This window comes from Nelumbo nucifera, chromosome 3 (genome assembly GCF_055504915.1).
Source record: "Nelumbo nucifera cultivar China Antique chromosome 3, China Antique-T2T, whole genome shotgun sequence".
In the NCBI taxonomy this organism is placed as follows: Eukaryota; Viridiplantae; Streptophyta; class Magnoliopsida; order Proteales; family Nelumbonaceae; genus Nelumbo; species Nelumbo nucifera.
Window position 1 is genome coordinate 73,524,923 of NC_142651.1, and position 17,904 is coordinate 73,542,826.

At 44.8% G+C, this 17,904-nt stretch overlaps 1 protein-coding gene across 1 annotated transcript in view; it reads left to right on the forward strand.

Annotated features, from left to right (window-relative positions):
• The first annotated feature begins 11,517 nt into the window (after nucleotides 1-11,517).
• Nucleotides 11,518-17,904, forward strand: part of CPSF30 (cleavage and polyadenylation specificity factor 30) — a 69,039-nt gene continuing 62,652 nt past the window's right edge. The window contains exon 1 of the mRNA XM_010242883.3: nucleotides 11,518-12,081. Within this exon, the coding sequence (XP_010241185.1) occupies nucleotides 11,714-12,081 (368 nt within the window). The 5' untranslated portion in view covers nucleotides 11,518-11,713. The remainder of the gene's footprint in view (nucleotides 12,082-17,904) is intronic.

A 17,904-nucleotide genomic window follows, 5' to 3' on the forward strand; every position in this document is an offset into this window, starting at 1 on the left:
CCTACTTAGAGATCTTCCACTAATAAGCATAAAAGCAGGTTTATAGTAAGTGCAACCTCTTAATAGACATATATGCACAATTATAACACAAACTAAGGTGGTGTTTGATAAATCTGAAATTTCAAATACGAAAAGTTAAAAAGATATTAAAAGTGTCTAAAATCTGAAAAGAGGCATAGATGCTTTTCTACGTTTTAGAGGATATGAATAGATAATGTTGTTTGTGTTGGATCAATTGTGCAACATCTGAAATTGCTTTGTTTTACTATTTTACCCCTGGAATAGGCTATTTTGTAACTTTGAAGGCAGTTAGCACTAATTCATATAAAATAACTTATCAACTTCAGAATAATATCAAAATTATACAAAACATAATATTGATAAAACACGAATAAAAATACTAAAATAAATAATAATTGGTAATAATTACTAAAAATAATTAATAATTATAAATAACACAATAAAACTAATTAATCACTAATAAAAAATAATAATATGATTAAAATTTAATAAAAATTAAAATAATCAATAAAATTTAAAAAAATTAATAAATAATTATTTATTTATTAATAACATTGATATAACACGAATAAAAATAACAAAATAAATAATAATTGATAATAAGTACTAAAAATAATTAATAATTATAAATAACACAATAAAAATTAATAACAATAATTACTCACTAATAAAAAATATTAATATGGTTAAAATTTAATAAAATTAAAATAGTTAATAAAAATAATAATTAATAATTATTTAATTATTAATAATATTGAAATAACGTGAATAAAATAATAATTACTAAAAATTTTAATAAATATAAATAACACAATAAAAATTAATAAAAATATTAAAAGGATAAAAATTTAATAAAAGTTAAAATAATCAATAGAAATTAATAAAATCAATAATTAATAATTGATGGAGGGTGGTTTGACCTGACCTCATCATAAGAGGACACATGGACATGACTCAGCATAAGTGACAACTCAGCGCGAGCAGTCCGCCAAGATCTAGCGTGGCAGCTCGGTACCAGATGACACTTAGATTATCCCAAGCTCCTCCCAAGTAAAGGAGCCCTCGAGCTCCTCCTCAAGAAAAACACCCTGAGAAAAGATTCTTCCAAGGAAGCATCTCGAGCTAAGGTTCTCCAAGACAGGAATCTCCCGAGCTCAAGGCACTTCGGGGTGAGCTCGGGAGCCTCCTAAGTTAGAATAAATTTATTCCTGCTCAAACCTAAGTAGACCACCTCGGGTAGAAGCACCTCGATATGGCACCTGCAGCTCGGCACAGGGTAGCTCGGTGCAAGGCAGCTCGAAGGAAAACAACTCGGTGCATCACAGGAAGATCTCTTGTCTGACAACCGTACCTGCCAAACCTAGAGCCCTGCACCCACGTCTCTCGCCAGGCGGCGGCGTGCCTGCCAACCCTGAGAGGTGTCCCCCGCTTGGAAGGGTCGTACTCTGCAACAGTTACCTGTGCAGCCCTGGCAAGTAACGGTTGCGATAGAGAATCAGAGGCGGTTATGACTGATTTGACAGGTCACCGCTATATAAGAGCTTCGACCCCCAAAGAGCAAAGGTAATTGCAAATTGCGCATCTCCACTCTTAGCTTACTTCCTTGCAACTCCATTTCTCAGCTCTCCAAGTTCTGACTTAAGCATCGGAGTGTTCCCGTCGGGAGAGCTCTCCGGGAATCCTTCACCTTCTTCCCCGCAGGTATCTTGTCCAACGCCAGCTAGGAGCACAGCCTCTGCCAGCTAGGAGTGCTCAGATCGTGCATCATCAATTGGCGTCGTCTGTGGGAAACGCTTCAAAAAGCATTCTTCCACCAAACTATGTAACTTCAGTATCCATTGCTTCCTCCAGCAATGCCAGGCGCAACTCAGGTGCGAACACTTCCCCTGAACCTCAGCTCCCTAGAGTGTGCGTCGGACAGTTCACCCTTCCTCTCTCTGTGGATGGGGTCTCGATGCTGAACATGCCTCAGATCGTGGCACCGGTGAGCGCTTTGCTCCCCTTCGCGATAGGCACCACTTTCACTAAGCCCTCTCTTCCCCTAGTAACTGGACCAAACCAGCTTGAAGATTTGATGCATTGCATGCGAGGCATACAAGCTCAAGTGCAGCAAGTCTAACAGCTTCAGTTGTACCAGCAGCAAGCTCTACACCATGTCTACCAGCAGCAGTTCCCCCTGTTGCCTCTGAACCAGCCGCCGATTCCACCACGACATTCGGCCTCGCAGCAGACTAAGCCTCGCCGCCAGAATGAATGCCCCTCTCGCCGGGGAGAAACCTCCCAGGCCCAGAATCCTCCCAAGAGCTAGATCTCATCCTGTGGCAGGAGGGAGAATCCAGTCACACCCAGCTCTCCGCGCATGGTCAGGTCGGGGGACTCTCAGCCTCCCAGACCCGCATCAGCTCAGCTTTTCGAGTTCGTGGCACCGCTTGTTGAGAACCGATTCAAGGTCCTAGCCGCGGACTCCAGACAAGGACCGATCCACAGTCATCGTTAGTAGTCTGAGGCATTCCCTGTAAAAACCGTTCCTGACAATATAGAAGTGAGCAGCACCAATGCAGAGCCTGCAAAGAAGCAGCGGAGACGTCACCAAGCTCACCGAACTGCGACACACCACCTGCCCGAACTCAAAGGAAAAGAAGAGGTAAGCTCGGGCGAAGTGAAAACCACTATGCTCCTCTCTGTACCATCCCCTCTGTCTCCTGAACTCTTGGTCGTCCCAATGCCCAAGGACTTCGAAGTACCTCCCCTGGACAAGTATGACGGATCGTTCGACCCAATCGATCACGTGGATGCTTTTCAGTCACAAATGCACTTGGCAAGGGCAAGCGAGTCCTGCATGTGCGTAGCCTTCTCTACCACCTTCAAAGGAGTAGCCCGCATGTAGTACAGGAACCTCACACCTAGGACAATAAAAAGTTGGGCACAATTCGTGCAGGTTTTCACCTCCCACTTCATCACCAGCAAAAGATGCCCGAGAACCCAAGAAAGTCTCCTCGGCATAGTCCAGAGGGAAGGGGAGTCTATCCGTAGCTACATCAAGCGGTTTAATGACGTTTGTCTACAGATACCCGACCTGGACCCCGCAGTGTGGCTCACAGCAGCCAAGAGAGGCATAACGCACAAGGAGTTCAAGTGGCATGTAGTTGTCAACCGGCCTAAGACTATAACCGAGTTCTTCAAGCTCGCGGACCAGTTCATAGGGAGGGAGGAGGAGATTAACCAGAAGAATGAAAGTTTGCCTGAAAAGAGGAATAGAGAAGTTGAGTCCTCGACCCATGGGGACAACAAGAAGAAGAAAGACCCAGCTCGGGGAGAAAGGCTAGGTCAGCCTTTCCGAGCTCCTCCAGCAGAAAGGACCGACTACACACCTCTGAATGCAAAGCGGGCCGAGATCCTCCTGGCGATCAAGGACGCCCCGTACGTAAAGTGGCCACCTCAGCTGAGAGGGGACCCGAGTGTTAGAAATAAAAATTTGTATTGTAATTTTCATAAAGATCACGGTCATAGTACCGAAAGTTGTAAGAAGCTCCGCGATGAGATAGAAGAACTCATCCATCGCGGATACTTAAGAAATTTTGTACAAAATGATAATAAAACAGGATGGCAAGGGCAGCAAGGTAGAGATGCTCTCGAGTCCAGTAGCAGACAAGGCGAGCAGCCGCAGAAGCAGCCCCCTAAAGAGAGGCCAGTTCGGGGGACCATACACATGATCACCGGAGGATCGATATCGCGGGCTGCACCTCGGCTGCAGCTCGGTCCTCAGCTCGTGAGATCAGGAGGGAAGAGTGGAACCCCCCAAAGCGGCCAACGACAGAGGAACCGATCTTCTTCACCGAGGACGACGCATGCGGTGTCCACTACCCCCACGATGACGCGCTCGTCGTGAAGATAAGGATCAATGATTTTGAGGAGAAGCGTGTCCTCGTCGACTCCAGCAGCTCAGTAGACATCCTCTTCAAAGCCGTGTTCGACAAGCTTCAGCTCCAAGAAAGCGACCTCGAGCCCACAAGTATTCCCCTGGTGGGCTTCAGCGGAGAGGAAGTCAGGCCCTTGGGGAGAATCACTGTACCTGTGGAGGTCGGCACCTGGCTTAGCATAGTGAGGCTCAACCACAACTTTTTGGTGGTCGCAACTCCCTCCCTATACAACACCATAATATGCCGGCCCATCACCCATGCTCTACGTGCGGTGGTCTCCTGATGTGGCTCATTGTGACACTAGCAAGAGCACTAGCCATTCATGTAGTAAAATAGTGAATAGAGTATCGTTCCCACGAGGATTTAGGAAACAACTACCAATACTAAATTGGTCAATTCTTATCTAATTAACAACACAGTATAACTTTATTCAAAAACTAAAATCCTAAGCTAAAATCTACCTAAAACATCGGCCCAATTGCCTTCAATTCAAGTTAGAAGAGTAAGCAATGAAACCCAATTTCAAGATTCAGCAATCAATCAACTTGAGTCATTCGAATAGGCCATGATTAAGCCTTGGTTTGGTATAACCCCAAGGTCATGAACAGCCTCTTTCAAGTGCATGTTCATCCTATGCATGAGTGACGGTTCTTCTATCTCTAGTAAGAATCTAATCATTCATGCATGCATTTCTTCAAACACATCTAAGGCATCAATTCAAATATGAATTGATCACCAACTGAATTGTGCAAGTTATCTCTAACTTTGCATGCAATTCAGTTCTTGAATAGTAGATCTCAATTCCTAGAGTCTTTCTCAAGCACTCTAGAATTCCAAGCATTAGATCAAATTGGCCAACCTTAAATTTTACAGCCTTAAACTCAACAAGAAATAATGGAAGAGAGAGAGAGAGAGAAAAAAAATTACATCAAAAGAAGTTGAATTCAAACCAAAGAAAGATGATAATAAAAGAAATTATTACATAAGATCTCTGAATCAAAATTCCCCAAATTTGAATTCACCTTCTCTTCTTGCTAGCTTGAACTCTTTCAGCCCTTCTCCTTCTCCTTCTTGCGCCTACCCCTTCTCCTTCTCCTCTTCTCTTCAAGATGTTCGAACCCCAAGGGATGAGAGAGCCTTGATCTCAAGCAATTGAACACCTCTCCCCCCTCTAGAGGCCTCCCTATATAGATTTTCAAGGGGCTCTTGCCCCTTCTTGAAGCCTCTCCCCATTCTTGAACTTTCTAGAGTGCTCTCTTAAGAGCCTTCTAAGGGTTGCCGCCCCTACCTCTTTTGGGCTGTTATTTGGGCTACAATTAAGCTCCTTCTTAGCACATGTTAGCTATACTCTAGGCTATTCTTTGGGCTGAGAATGGGCCTCCTCTTGTTGGGCCGAAATTTTCTCCTTGCTAGGCTTCTTTTCTTTAGGTTTTCCCAAGGAATTAACTTGCACTACTTGGGACAAATTATGCTCTCTTGCTTCCATGGCTGAGCTGAGCTGAATTTGGTAATTTTTGGTATTCTTTTCTTACCTTTTGCCTTCTTTTTCTTGAATTGATTACCCATGAAATCTTTCTTGTCATTAAGCTAAATTAGGGCAAAATTGAATAAAACCGGCATAAGAATCCATGCAAAGACCTCATAAATTATAGATAAATTGTATGTTCATTATCTCCACCTATTATTTGGCGATAAACTTGCCACAGACTTCAGAGTTGGGGTAGCGCGAGGTGATCAACTCGAGTGTCACAAGTGCTACGTCGCCGCTCTCAAAGGAAAAGCCAAGGTGGCAGATGACCTTGAGCTGGAGTGACTTGCGGAGCATTGCGAAGACCGAGCTGCACCTACGGAAGAGACTATTTTCGTGCCAACTTCAACAAAGGACCCAGCTCGAACACTCCAGATCGGCGCTTCAGTCGAGGAGCCTCTGCGATCTCAACTAGTAAGTTTCTTACTTAGAAATTGAGATGTTTTTGCATGGTCTGCGGCAGAGATGCCCGACATAGACCCCAACATCATCACTCACAAACTTAACACTAATCCTATAGTTAGGCCCGTTAGACAGAAGAAATGCTACCTAGCCCTGGAGTGTTGGAAAGTAGTTGATGAGGAGGTCGGGAAGCTCCTCGCAGCCGATTTTATCAGGGAAGTCCATTACCTGAGCTGGGTGGCCAACCCTGTTCTGGTAAAAAAGGCTAACAGTAAATGGCGCATGTGCATCGATTATATCGACCTTAACCGGGCCTGCCCGAAGGACTGTTTCCCACTCCCTAGGATTGACCGTTTGGTGGACGCGACCTCAGGGCATGAGTTGCTGACCTTCTTGGACGCCTATTCAGGCTACAACTAGATCAGAATGGACCCTATTGATGAAGAAAAAACAGCCTTCATAACCGAGCTAGGCCTATACTGCTACAAAGTCATGCCATATGGGCTGAAAAATGTCAGGGCTACATTCCAAAGACTTGTAAACAAATTGTTTGAGCTGTTGATCGGTACTAATAAAAGAAGTAGATCGGGTCCAGCGGCCTATCTACTATATTAGCAAAGTGTTGCAGGGGCAGAGACGAGGTATCTAGAGATCAAAAAGTTGGCGTATTCTCTAGTTGTTACAGCTCGGAAGCTTCATCCATACTTCCAAGCTCATACTATCGTTGTTCTTACCAATAAGCCTCTGAGGCAAGTCTTGCTCAAGCCCGAGGTCTTTGGTAGGTTGACGAAGTTGGCCATCGAGCTCAGCGAGTACGACATCCAGTACAAGCTGCAAACTGCTATCAAGGCCCAATCCTTAGCCGATTTTGTCATGGAATGCACTTTCAGCACCGAAGTCCCCAGGTCGGACGAGCCCGAGCACCGCGAGGGAACAACCAGCGCGGCTTCTCTCCTAGTTAGATTAAACCCGAATTGGGATGAGGAGCCCTGGATCCTTCACGTGGATGGCTCATCAAGTCAGTAGGGCAGTGGAGTTGGAATTGTTCTGTATAAGCCAAGCGGTGTGAAACTGGAGTATGCGCTACGCTTCAAGTTCGCTGCGTCCAACAGAGGAGTACGAGGCGTTAATAGCCGGATTGGCTCTAACAAATGAAGTGAAAGCCAAGCACACCGTCATCTGCAGTGACTCCCAGCTCGTGGTCAACCAAGTTACAGGTGAATATGAAGCTCGCAAGCCAACCATGGTCGCCTACTTAGCCAAAGTCAGAGAGGCTCTGCTCAACTTCCAGTCTCACTTCATCAAGCAAATCCCGAGATTTGAGAACGTTGAGGCCGATGCCCTGTCCCGGTTTGCCAGCACAAGTGATAATACCATGAGAACCGTGTACATAGAGAACTTGCCTCAGTGTAGCATTCTCGAGGAGGGGGCAGAGGAGGTCGGTCCTGTCGTACAAGCAGAGCCGAGCTGGATCGATCCGCTCGCGAGCTTCCTGCTGCACGGGACCCTCCCTGCAAATCATAATGCTGCCAGAAGGGTAGAGCGTTAGGCAACCAAATACGTCATGATAGACGAACGGCTGTACCGAAGATCTTACACGCTCCTCTATCTACGCTGCTTGCGACCTTCTGAGGCTGAGCTCGTGCTCCGCGACACTCATGAGGGCCTGTGCGGTGGACACTTGGGGGGCAGGGCCCTCGCCTAGAAAGCGCTACGACAGGGATACTATTGGCCAACATTGAAAGCAGATGCGATTGAGTTCGTCAGAAAGTGTGACAAATGTCAGAAGCACGCCAATATCCACGACCAGCTCGCTGCCGACCTAAAGTACCTCACTAGCCCATGGCCCTTCGCACAATGGGGGATTGATATACTTGGACCATTTCCACCAGTGACAGGACAGAGGAGGCTCTTAGTGGTAGCAGTTGATTATTTCACTAAGTGGGTGGAGGCCGAACCTCTCACAACAAGCACAGTGCGAAATGTGCAGAACTTCTTCTGGAAGAATATAGTTTGCTGTTTTGGACTACCCCGTGTACTTATCTCTGACAACGGCAAGCAGTTCGAGGACATTAAATTCCAGAACTGGTGCAAAGATATGGGAATACAACAAAATTTTACCTCGGTGGCACACCCTCAAGCGAATGGTCAAGCGGATGTCACAAACAGAGCCATTCTCCGCGGACTGAAGGCGTGCCTAGATCGAGCTAAGGGACTGTGGGTAGACGAGCTGCCTAGTGTATTATGGGCTTACCGAACCACGGTGAAGACCACAACAGGTGAGACCCCCTTCAACCTCACTTACGGCATCGAGGCAGTCATCCCAGCCGAGATCGAGGTCCCCACGCTACGTCTGGAAGCGTACGATGACGAGACAAATGGGGACGAGCTACGTACCAACCTCGACCTACTTGATGAAGTACGGGACCTCGCATACATTAGGACCGTGGCCTACCAGCAAAGAGTAGATCAATACTATAACGCCAGGGTCAAGAAGCGGAGCCTCCACGTCGGAGACCTGGTTCTTCGTAAAGTCATGGTACATGAGCCCAGTGTTGGTAAGCTTGGGCCAAATTGGGAAGGTCCCTACCGAGTAAAGCAAGTGCTCGGGGAAGGAACGTATGAGCTCGAAACCCTAGAAGGGAAGCAGATACCTCGAGCATGGAATATTGTCAACCTAAGGCAATATTACCTATAACTACCAAACTCCAAAGGAGTGGACAATAAGTCGCTCCCCCAGCCTAAGGGCCAAAATGCCGAGCTAAGGACCTCGGGGCCCAGTCGCCTCTTCGGCATGGGTGAACTCTAGGAGTGGACTATAAGTCGCTCCCCTAGCCTAAGGGCCAAAATGCCGAGCTAAGGACCTCAGTGCCCAGTCGCCTCTTCGACATGGGCGAACTCTAGGAGAATGGACTATAAGTCGCTCCCTCAGCCTAAGGGCCAAAATGTCGAGCTAAGGACCTCGGTGCCCAATCGCCTCTTCGGCATGGGCGAACTCTAGGGGAGTGGACTATAACTCACTCCCCCAGCCTAAGGGCTAAAGCGTCGATCTAACAAAAGACCTCGGCACCACATAGGACCTAGTCGCCTTGTCGGCATAGGCTAAGTACTTTTGATGCCTAGAGCGCAGGCAGCTTGGGTGTGAACCCTACGATGCATAGCCCGCCCTGGCGTACAGTGGATTGAACCCGTTAAGGACAACCGACGTTTATCTAAGTGGCCCATGTGTAGACAAGTCAGGTATATACCCTACAATGTTGCTCACATCGGTGCACATCATGCGAAGTTGCCCCTACGAAGTATTGGTTGACAGTTCGGGGTGACGACGACCTAAAAATATCCACTTCGGTTACCCTTACTTGTTATCTAGCCCGGTAGCTTGACAGTTTGGGAAAAAGGATAATTGCACAACACTTAGCAAAAAGAAAAAAAACATATTTCATTACCAGAGTTGCATTACAATGAGCTCAGTACAAAAGGAGAAGAAAAAGAAAATCTGAGCTCGCAAGCTCAATGTACAAGGACTGTCCGAACTACTTAAGGGACCCATCACTCTTGCTCAGAGCCTCCGCAGAAGTGTCATCCTGGTTGGTAGTGTCAGCCTCCCCGGTATCTTTGTCCCCCTCCTCCTCGGAGTCCGAGTCTTCAGTGGCCTGACAGGCTACATCTCCCGTGATTCGTGAGGTAGTGATAGCGCTTACATCGAGCTGTGGGAACTCGCGCTTTATTAGCCACCTATTGAGCTTGATGCCCTTGCGGTAGGCATCCGCCATTACCCCGTCAAATTCCTCCGACATGACGTAGTCTTGGACGGCCTTGACTTTGGCCTCCTCCATGGCATTAAGGAGGATCTCAGTTCGCTCCTTAACATCAGCTTCAAGGTTCTCGATCTGACGCTTCAGAGTTCCCTTCTCGCGCAACAATTCCTCTTTCTCGCGCAGCAACTCCTCCTTCTCGCGCTGCCACTCCTCCTTCTCTGACATCAACGATGTAACTAGCTCTTTCTGAGCTAGCACATCGCCCTCCAGCCGGTGGATTTGGCCGCGAGCTAGCTTCATATCGATGTGAGCTGCGCAGGTTGAGTCTTCTATAGCTAGAGCTCACTTTAAGTGCTGCTCGGACTGGTAGGTCAGGGCGTGCACGACATTATTCACCTGCCAAGAGTGCCAGTTAGCACTAGAAAAAGCAACAATTACAGAAATTGAAGTTGAAATACAACGAGACTTACCACCATGCAGTGAGTAGCTGCTCGAGCTTTGAGTTGAGCAGGCGTTAGCTCGGCCCAACTGGAGACCTCCTCGGCACACGCAGCCCTTTGCTCTTCCGGAGGCTGTACTGTGGGTTCAGAATACTCCGGGCTGATTCTCCGCTTCCCAAAGTAGTAGCAGTAGTCTCAGGAGTGGGCTCCGCAGTTGTCTCGGGAATAGGCTCCGCAATCGCCTCGGGCTCCCGAAGTGAGGGGTTCTCCGACTCCTCCAAGTTGATCACTGGAGGAGCATCAGCAGGCTGCTCAGAAGGCAGCTCGGGCTCGGGAGTAGGAGCCCGTGGAGATTCAATGCGAGCTCTCTTCGCAGCTCGCTTCTTTCTCCCCTTCATCTTTCCAAAGAGTTTTTTTGCACTAAATCGCTCCATAGAACCTGCAACAGAGTTCGACGTCAGTAATGCTACCGAGAAGTAGAAACTAGCTAATGAGAAAAATACTAACTCTACACAAGGTGACCTATCGGGACTCAGACCGACCTCAATGAGCTTGTTCTAGGCGAGGTAGTCCTTGTAGTCAAAGCCGAGCTCCGCCCAAGACTGAAGTATCTCGCTTGTATCCCGGTCCAGCCTAATGCCGGAGTCTTGAATGGCCACCCTCCAATGAGTAGGGAAGGGCCACTCCGCAGAGTTATGAACTACAAAGTAGTCCCGTTTCTAGGCTGGGACTTTACTGGGAAGCTTATGTAATAACTTGAAGCCTAGGCGGGGGGACAGGTAGTAGGTCCGCCTGTGCTCAGGGAGAACACTAGATGCATTCTTCTTTATCGACAAGATAGAAGAGAAAATGTCAAAGTCAAGAGGAAGGGTGTAGTCGAAGCAGAGATAAATTGTACCGACCACATTCCGGACAGAGTTCGGGTGGAATTGATCTATGGTTACATTGAAGTGATTTAACACTTCAACAATTAGGGGGTGTAGTGGAAGGCGGAGTCTGGCCGCGAGCTGTTCCCCGAAAATCACGATCTCATCACGACCTCATCACGACCGTGTTCCCAAGGAAAGTCGCCCGTAGGAAGAAAGTAGGTGTACTCCCTAGGAAGGTTGTACCGGGCTATCAGACTCCTAAGCTTGTCTACCGTCATGGTAGAAGGACCAAACTTATCTGGTATCCGACCTCGATTAGAGGTGGATATTGTTGGGGGGTAATTGTCATTGACCCCATATTACATGGGGTCTTTGTAGACATGGATATTGTTGGATTGGATGGGTGGGTAAAATCGCGTCCCATCGGATTGTTGGACGGACACAAACCGTATCCAAAATAGTTAGATCGGGTTTCGGACCTTCGGAGAGTCTTCATTGTCCACATAGGGAGGACCCCACCACCACGAGGTCCACGACCCTGCTTCATTTCATACCCACACTACTTAACTGTTATTTCTTGCAAAGAGCCGGCAGCAAATGGCCAGAAGGGTTGAGCAGCGACCAGACCGGGCCTCTACGTCCGCCTCCTCCGCCTGATTGGAGAAACAACTCCGAGTCTCGGCGTCTCTCATGGTTGTGCTCCAACTAATCTAAGGGGGGTTATCAGAAACCCTAATTAGTTTTTTCTCTTTTTTCCCCAAAGCAGAACGAAGTAATGGAGGATCCCGAAGGAGTTCTTAGTTTCGACTTCGAAGGGGGCCTCGACAACGGTCCCACCAATCCTACTCCTTCTGCACCCTTGATCCCGGCAGACTCCTCTATCGCTGCCGCCGCTAATTCGGCGGTTGCTCCTGCCGTGGTGGAGCCAGTAGCGGGTGGTCATGCGGGTCGGAGAAGTTTCAGGCAGACGGTATGTCGGCACTGGCTTCGGAGCCTCTGTATGAAGGGGGATGCCTGTGGGTTTCTCCACCAGTACGACAAGTCGCGGATGCCCGTTTGTCGGTTCTTCCGGATGTACGGAGAGTGTCGAGAGCAAGACTGCGTATACAAGCACACGAACGAGGACATCAAGGAGTGTAACATGTATGGGTGGCTCGAAATTCTCTTCGTTATCTTTTTGCATTTGTTATTTTTATTGAGTTTTGGCATGGATTTGTTATTTGGGTCATTCATGTGTTGTTATTGTTGTATGGATGTAATGTAGGTTTTGATATGGGTATTGTCCATTTGGTAATTTATTGAGTTTGAGAAGATGAATAAGTGTGCAGAATCTGTTTGTCGGAATTGGGATGCCGCTTTATATCTTTCTCTTGTAATTGACACTTGACAATTAAATCTGGGAAGTTCTAGATGGTGGGAAAGTCTGTTCGAGCAAATCGTTTTTTACCTACTATGACACTTTTCACAGATAAGAAACTTGTATAGCGCGTACTTGTTATTACCTCTCTACCTAGTTCGGTTGACTTAAACCTGGTAGCAGGTTACTCATATGTCTTGCGTCTCTCACTATAATTCTAACTAAAGTCCTAGAAAAAACGTAAGTAACTTTTGCAAAAGGCTAGACTGCTTTCATATAGGCCTTTTAAAGGGGGATAAACACTCGGATTTTTTTGTCCTCTCAGATACGTTAGAAGGGATTCGTTCACAACAGTATATGGCTCTAGGTTTAGTAGGTGTGATAGGATCCAATGATTTGCTTACGACTATGTAATTCTGTCCACATAATAGAGCCTTCCCTTACCATTTTATCATACTTAAATATACAAGAGATGCATCCTCCTTCAGTCCAACAGGAATTACTTGACAAAGTGTACTAAAAGGTGATTGAGTTTTCTTTTTTGTTATTAGAGAAAGGTTATTGCAACTGCAAAGAAATTTTCAGTTGGGAGGTGTAGGTAATGTAAATGATCATTTTATACATTAAAAGTAGTAGGAGAGGGCTTCAGTCTTGGCAACATAAAGAATAAAAGCAAGTCTCTCTAAAGCAACTAGATTTGGTAGGTCCTTGATGAGTCAAATCATCTATAATTAATGTTAAGAGATTTGTTATTTTTCAGAAAACTTGGTGGCTTTCATACGGGTAAACTTCTGATGTTACATCTGGAGTGCCTTCTCAATCTGTTTGCGATATACTTTTGTTTGGTTAATATGGCTAATCAATCTTATATTAAATTCCGTCAATTCTTTTGGTTGCGAGTTGACTTTTTTTGCATCATTTTCCTTTTCTTTATTTATACTTGGTTACTCAATGGGAAGTCTCATTTCTGGACTTTGATTAATATGAAAAAGAATAAATGAATAAAGAAATAAAAGTTGATGTCTCTGTATTTTGTTTGATCACCTTTTCCTCCTGCTTTGAACTCTTATGGAGTTTCACTTTCTATAGGAATAAGAAAGAACATGAAATTGAAGACTTAATTTTCCTCGGAATGCTAAAAATTATATTCACTTTCCTAGTTAGAAACTGAATTAAGAGTATTTTTGAATTTTTTTTTTGTATTTTTTATCCAAGTCCTTTTTAAAGCAATGGTTTATCAATCCTTCTCCTATGACTTATTCTTAGTTTAGTTGTTTATGACACCTGAAGGGGGGGTTGGGTTAAAATTTGGCATTATAATTGCTATAGGTATTAGGAAGCTTTTCAGTACCTTCTTATTTATATAATTCAGTAGTTAGGGGAGCTGCACGATTAATGAATGTTAGGGGATTAAGGAGGGCCTTGTTGGAGTCACCAATTTCATCTAGTGTTTTAAAAGGCATTGGAGGCATATGCCTGAAAGTGAGGCACTAAGAAAATACCTGGAGGCATGTAGTGGAGGCATAGATGCATGAGGTGTATACCTCCAATATAGAGGCCATTAGTTATTCCATCAGACCTGATTTGCTTCATGAAATAAAAAGGAAAATAGAGAGGAAGAAGGGAGAATAAAGGAGAAGAGAGAAGGAGAGAAAGAGAGGAGAAGATGAAGAGATGGTTCGACTGTTCTCAGAGGAAAAAAATCTGTCTCCCCAGCCAGCCAGAACAATATATATAGATTTCTAATTTAAAGTACAATGACCTTTGTGCCCCTTTTTATGTATGGTACACTTTATTCAATCTTAGGCAAAATAGACAAAACAACCTAAAGTAAAATATTATGAAATGACTCAAAAACCCCTGGACTGTCGGCTTTAACACCTCTCCTCAAGCTAAAGAGTATATATCATACAATCCCAGCATGTTACATATATGATCCACCTTTCCCCGACTCAACCCTTTTGTAAACAAATTAGCTCACTGACTCCCTGTGTTCACATGTACTGCATTTATCACTTCACTGAGCACTTTTTCTCTCACAAAATGACAGTTTTGATTTCTATGTGTTTTGTTCTCTCGTGGAAGATTGGATTAGATGCAATGTGAACTGCAACTTGATTGTCACAGTACAACTTCATAGGATTGTTGAGTGTATACCCAATCTCAAGGAGTAGGTTCTTTAACCACACTAACTCACAAGTTGTGTGTGCCATGGCTCTATAATTAGCTTCAACACCGCTTCTTGCTACAGTTGTTTGTTTCTTGCTCTTCCACGTTATTAGATTTCCTCCAAGAAAAGTACAGTACTCTGTAGTAGACCATCTATCAGACAATGAGCCGACCCAATCTGCATCTGTATAACCCTTTATTTCAAGACTTCCTCCTGATTTGTATAATAACCCTTGACCTGGAGCCCCTTTCAAATACCATACAATCCTCAGAGCTGCATTCCAATGGGGAACCCAGGGCTTCTACATAAACTGGTTGACTACACTCACTGCAAAGGAAATGTTTGTCTGGGTAATAGTCAAATAGTTCAGCTTACCCACTAACCTCTTGTGCTTTTCAGGATCATCAAATTCTTCACCCACATCAATGCTTAATTTGGTGTTGGGTTCCATAGGTGTTTCGACTAGTTTAGTCCCTAACAATTCTGTCTCTTCTAACAAGTCAAGCACATATTTCCTCTGTCACAAATTTATGCCATGCTTCGACCTTGCAACTTCTATGCCTAGGAAGTATTTCAGTTTGCCAAGATCTTTTGTTTAAAAGTGATCATGCAAAAAAGCTTTTAATTTATCAATGCCCAACTTATCACTACTTGTAATGACAATGTCATCTACATAATCCAACAACAAAACCTTTCCAGCTTTAGAATCATAGCTGAACACCGAATGATCAACTTGACATTGCTTCATATTGAAGTCTTTAACTATCTCACTGAATCTACCAAATCAGGCACACACAGATTGTTTCAATCCGTAAATTGCCTTCTTAAGTCTACGCACTTTACCATCCTCCCCTTGTGCAACAAACCTTGGTAGCTGCTCCATATACAACCCTTCACTAAGATCACCATGCAGAAAGGCATTTTTAATGTCAACAGGGTCCAATCATAATAGCTGCTAGCCTGTTAAAGATATATCAACACACAGACTGAGCTAATCTTGGCAACTGGAGAGAATGTCTCTGTATAATCCACACCATACAACTAAGAGTACCCTTTGGCCACCAACCTAGCCTTCATGCGCTCTATGCTTTAATCTGGTAAGTATTTGATAGTATACACCCACTTACAACCTACAACATGCTTGTGTGTTCATTTCGTTTGAAGCTTGGAAACATTCGAAGGCTAGGGCTTGGCACCGCCATCACTCCACCCTTAGAGTCTAAAGATTGAATGAACTCCGGCGGTAGTCCGTTTTACTCTGGCGATATTCTCCTAACTCCGGTGGTAGTCTCGGTGCATGCATCAGCGAATGAGGATCTCAACACTCAGATGGAAGCAGCGAGTGCATTAGTAAAAATAGATCATAGAAAATTTTCAATTTGATCACAGAAAAATGGACTGCGTATTTTATAGGAATGATTTGGAAATGGCCAGTTATCTATTGTACTTGGAGGGGTAAACTCTTTATTTCCTTTCTAGTTTGGAAAACTCTTGAGATGTCCTTGAAAAGTAAAATACATGCATTATGTTATGGAAAATGTCCTTGAAAAGGAGATAAAGGAACTTAAGAGGAGAGACGATGGAGAACTTTGTGGAGGCCAATCGGTGGAGAAGATTTCTAAAGGTGGAGGCGAAAAGCTTTCTGATGGAGGAACTAAAAATCAGAGGACAGACTAGTTTGAAAATCAGGGAAGCTAAGAAGGCTTTAGTACTGCTGGTTGGGTTGGACGTGGTAGAATGGTTCACAAATTTTGTAGCAAAAGCAAGTGCAAGAGGGAAGGAGAGAAGCTGGAAAGAGCTCACCATGAAGGTGGGAAGAAGATATCTGGTGGAATGCAGAAGAAATCATAAGGGGTCATTCATAGCTCTCTTAGAGTTTTTTGACAAGAATAGGAAACAACTGGTCTGTTTTCCTGAAGGAAGGAGGCAGGGGTGGATGGAGATAGTAAAAGCTCTGAAGGAATTTTCATCAAGAGTGAAAGCAGAAAAGAAAAGAGGCTTAGAAAAGAAGGAAGAAGAGGAGATTTCAAGAACAGTAGTCAATCTTGAATCTTCTAGGCAATGTGCCTCTACCTTGGTGCAAACTAGAACTAACGCAGCTCTGTTAGTAACAACTGAAAGAGGAGATTGGACAAGGAAGCTGATTGTCGAAATTGACAAACCATCTAGAGGGTGGAAGGAAATTGTTGGTTCTTTGACAAAACATTTGAAGTTGAGAACAAAATATATCCTTACACCCTTTGATACATGCAAACAGAATATATCCACTTGAAAACAGAGTAGGAGTTGAGGCTGTATGTCTACAGGATGATTTTGGCTCGATTAATATCTTCAGGTGGTCCCCTTCTTCCAACTCAAAGGTATCCTCAATTTCAAATGGGGAGATCTCAGGTCTGTAGCTATATTGTTGAAGGTGGAAGGTGCTTTCATGGAGGTGTGGTTGGCTTCCTCCATGGAAGCTGAACTGTGGAGGGAAGCTAGGAAGGAGGAAGATGCAAAGGTTGAAGATGAAGTCTTGCATGGCAGCAAAGGATTGGAGGACCTGCAAGGAAAGGAAAGTTATACAAAAAAGGGCGAACAAAACTTGGGAAGTTCAAAAGACTTGTAGAAGATGGAAAGTTTGAAACGTGCACAACAAGATAATTGCTGGGCCTCTGACAAATCTTATGCCCATGCAGTTACAAGTGGCGCCTATCCCAAACCCGCTATTACACCTGCTATTTTGTGAAAAGACCAGCAAGAATTAGGAGAATATGCTGAAAATGGGGAGATTATATAGTTGGGCCAAGGGGAAAAAGATAAAATTAGGTTTGGTGGGCCCAGAACTCTAAAAGTTGGGCCGGCTAAATTGGAAGCAGTGGGTATTGGGCGTTCTAAAGAAGGCCCGTATAAAAGATCAGGGGCGGAAGCTTTAAATGGGTCGCAAAAATTAAGCCCACTTAAGGCGGGTCAGGTGGATACAGGGAGCCCATTTCAGGGGCCCAACCCCAAAGAAAATACTTAAAAAGGCATGTGACTAAGCATGTGCCTTCGATAGATGGTTATTACCATCTATCTTCTTCCTCTTCGAGTGCAACAGATCGAGTAGCGGGAAGACTGAACTCTGTGTATACTGGAGTTTTGGAACAGTGGATTCCGATGGTAAGATTAGAGAAACCGTCGCCAAAAAAGCGTAATCCAAGGTGTGTTAGACGAAGTGATTTAGAGGAAAGGAGGGAGCTCTTTGAGAATGAAGACTTTAGCGATTCTAAGAGTCTGGGTAGCATTGATCTCAACAGATCAAAGGACATTTATGAACAAGATAACTTTGGTACGGAAGTATTATTTCAGGAGGAGGAGGGAGCTGATTCTCAAAGTTTTGAGGGAGGCTCGAAGAGTACGATGGAACAGCAAAAGACAACTACGGCTGGGACTCAGGTTCTGTCTATACTTGCAAGGG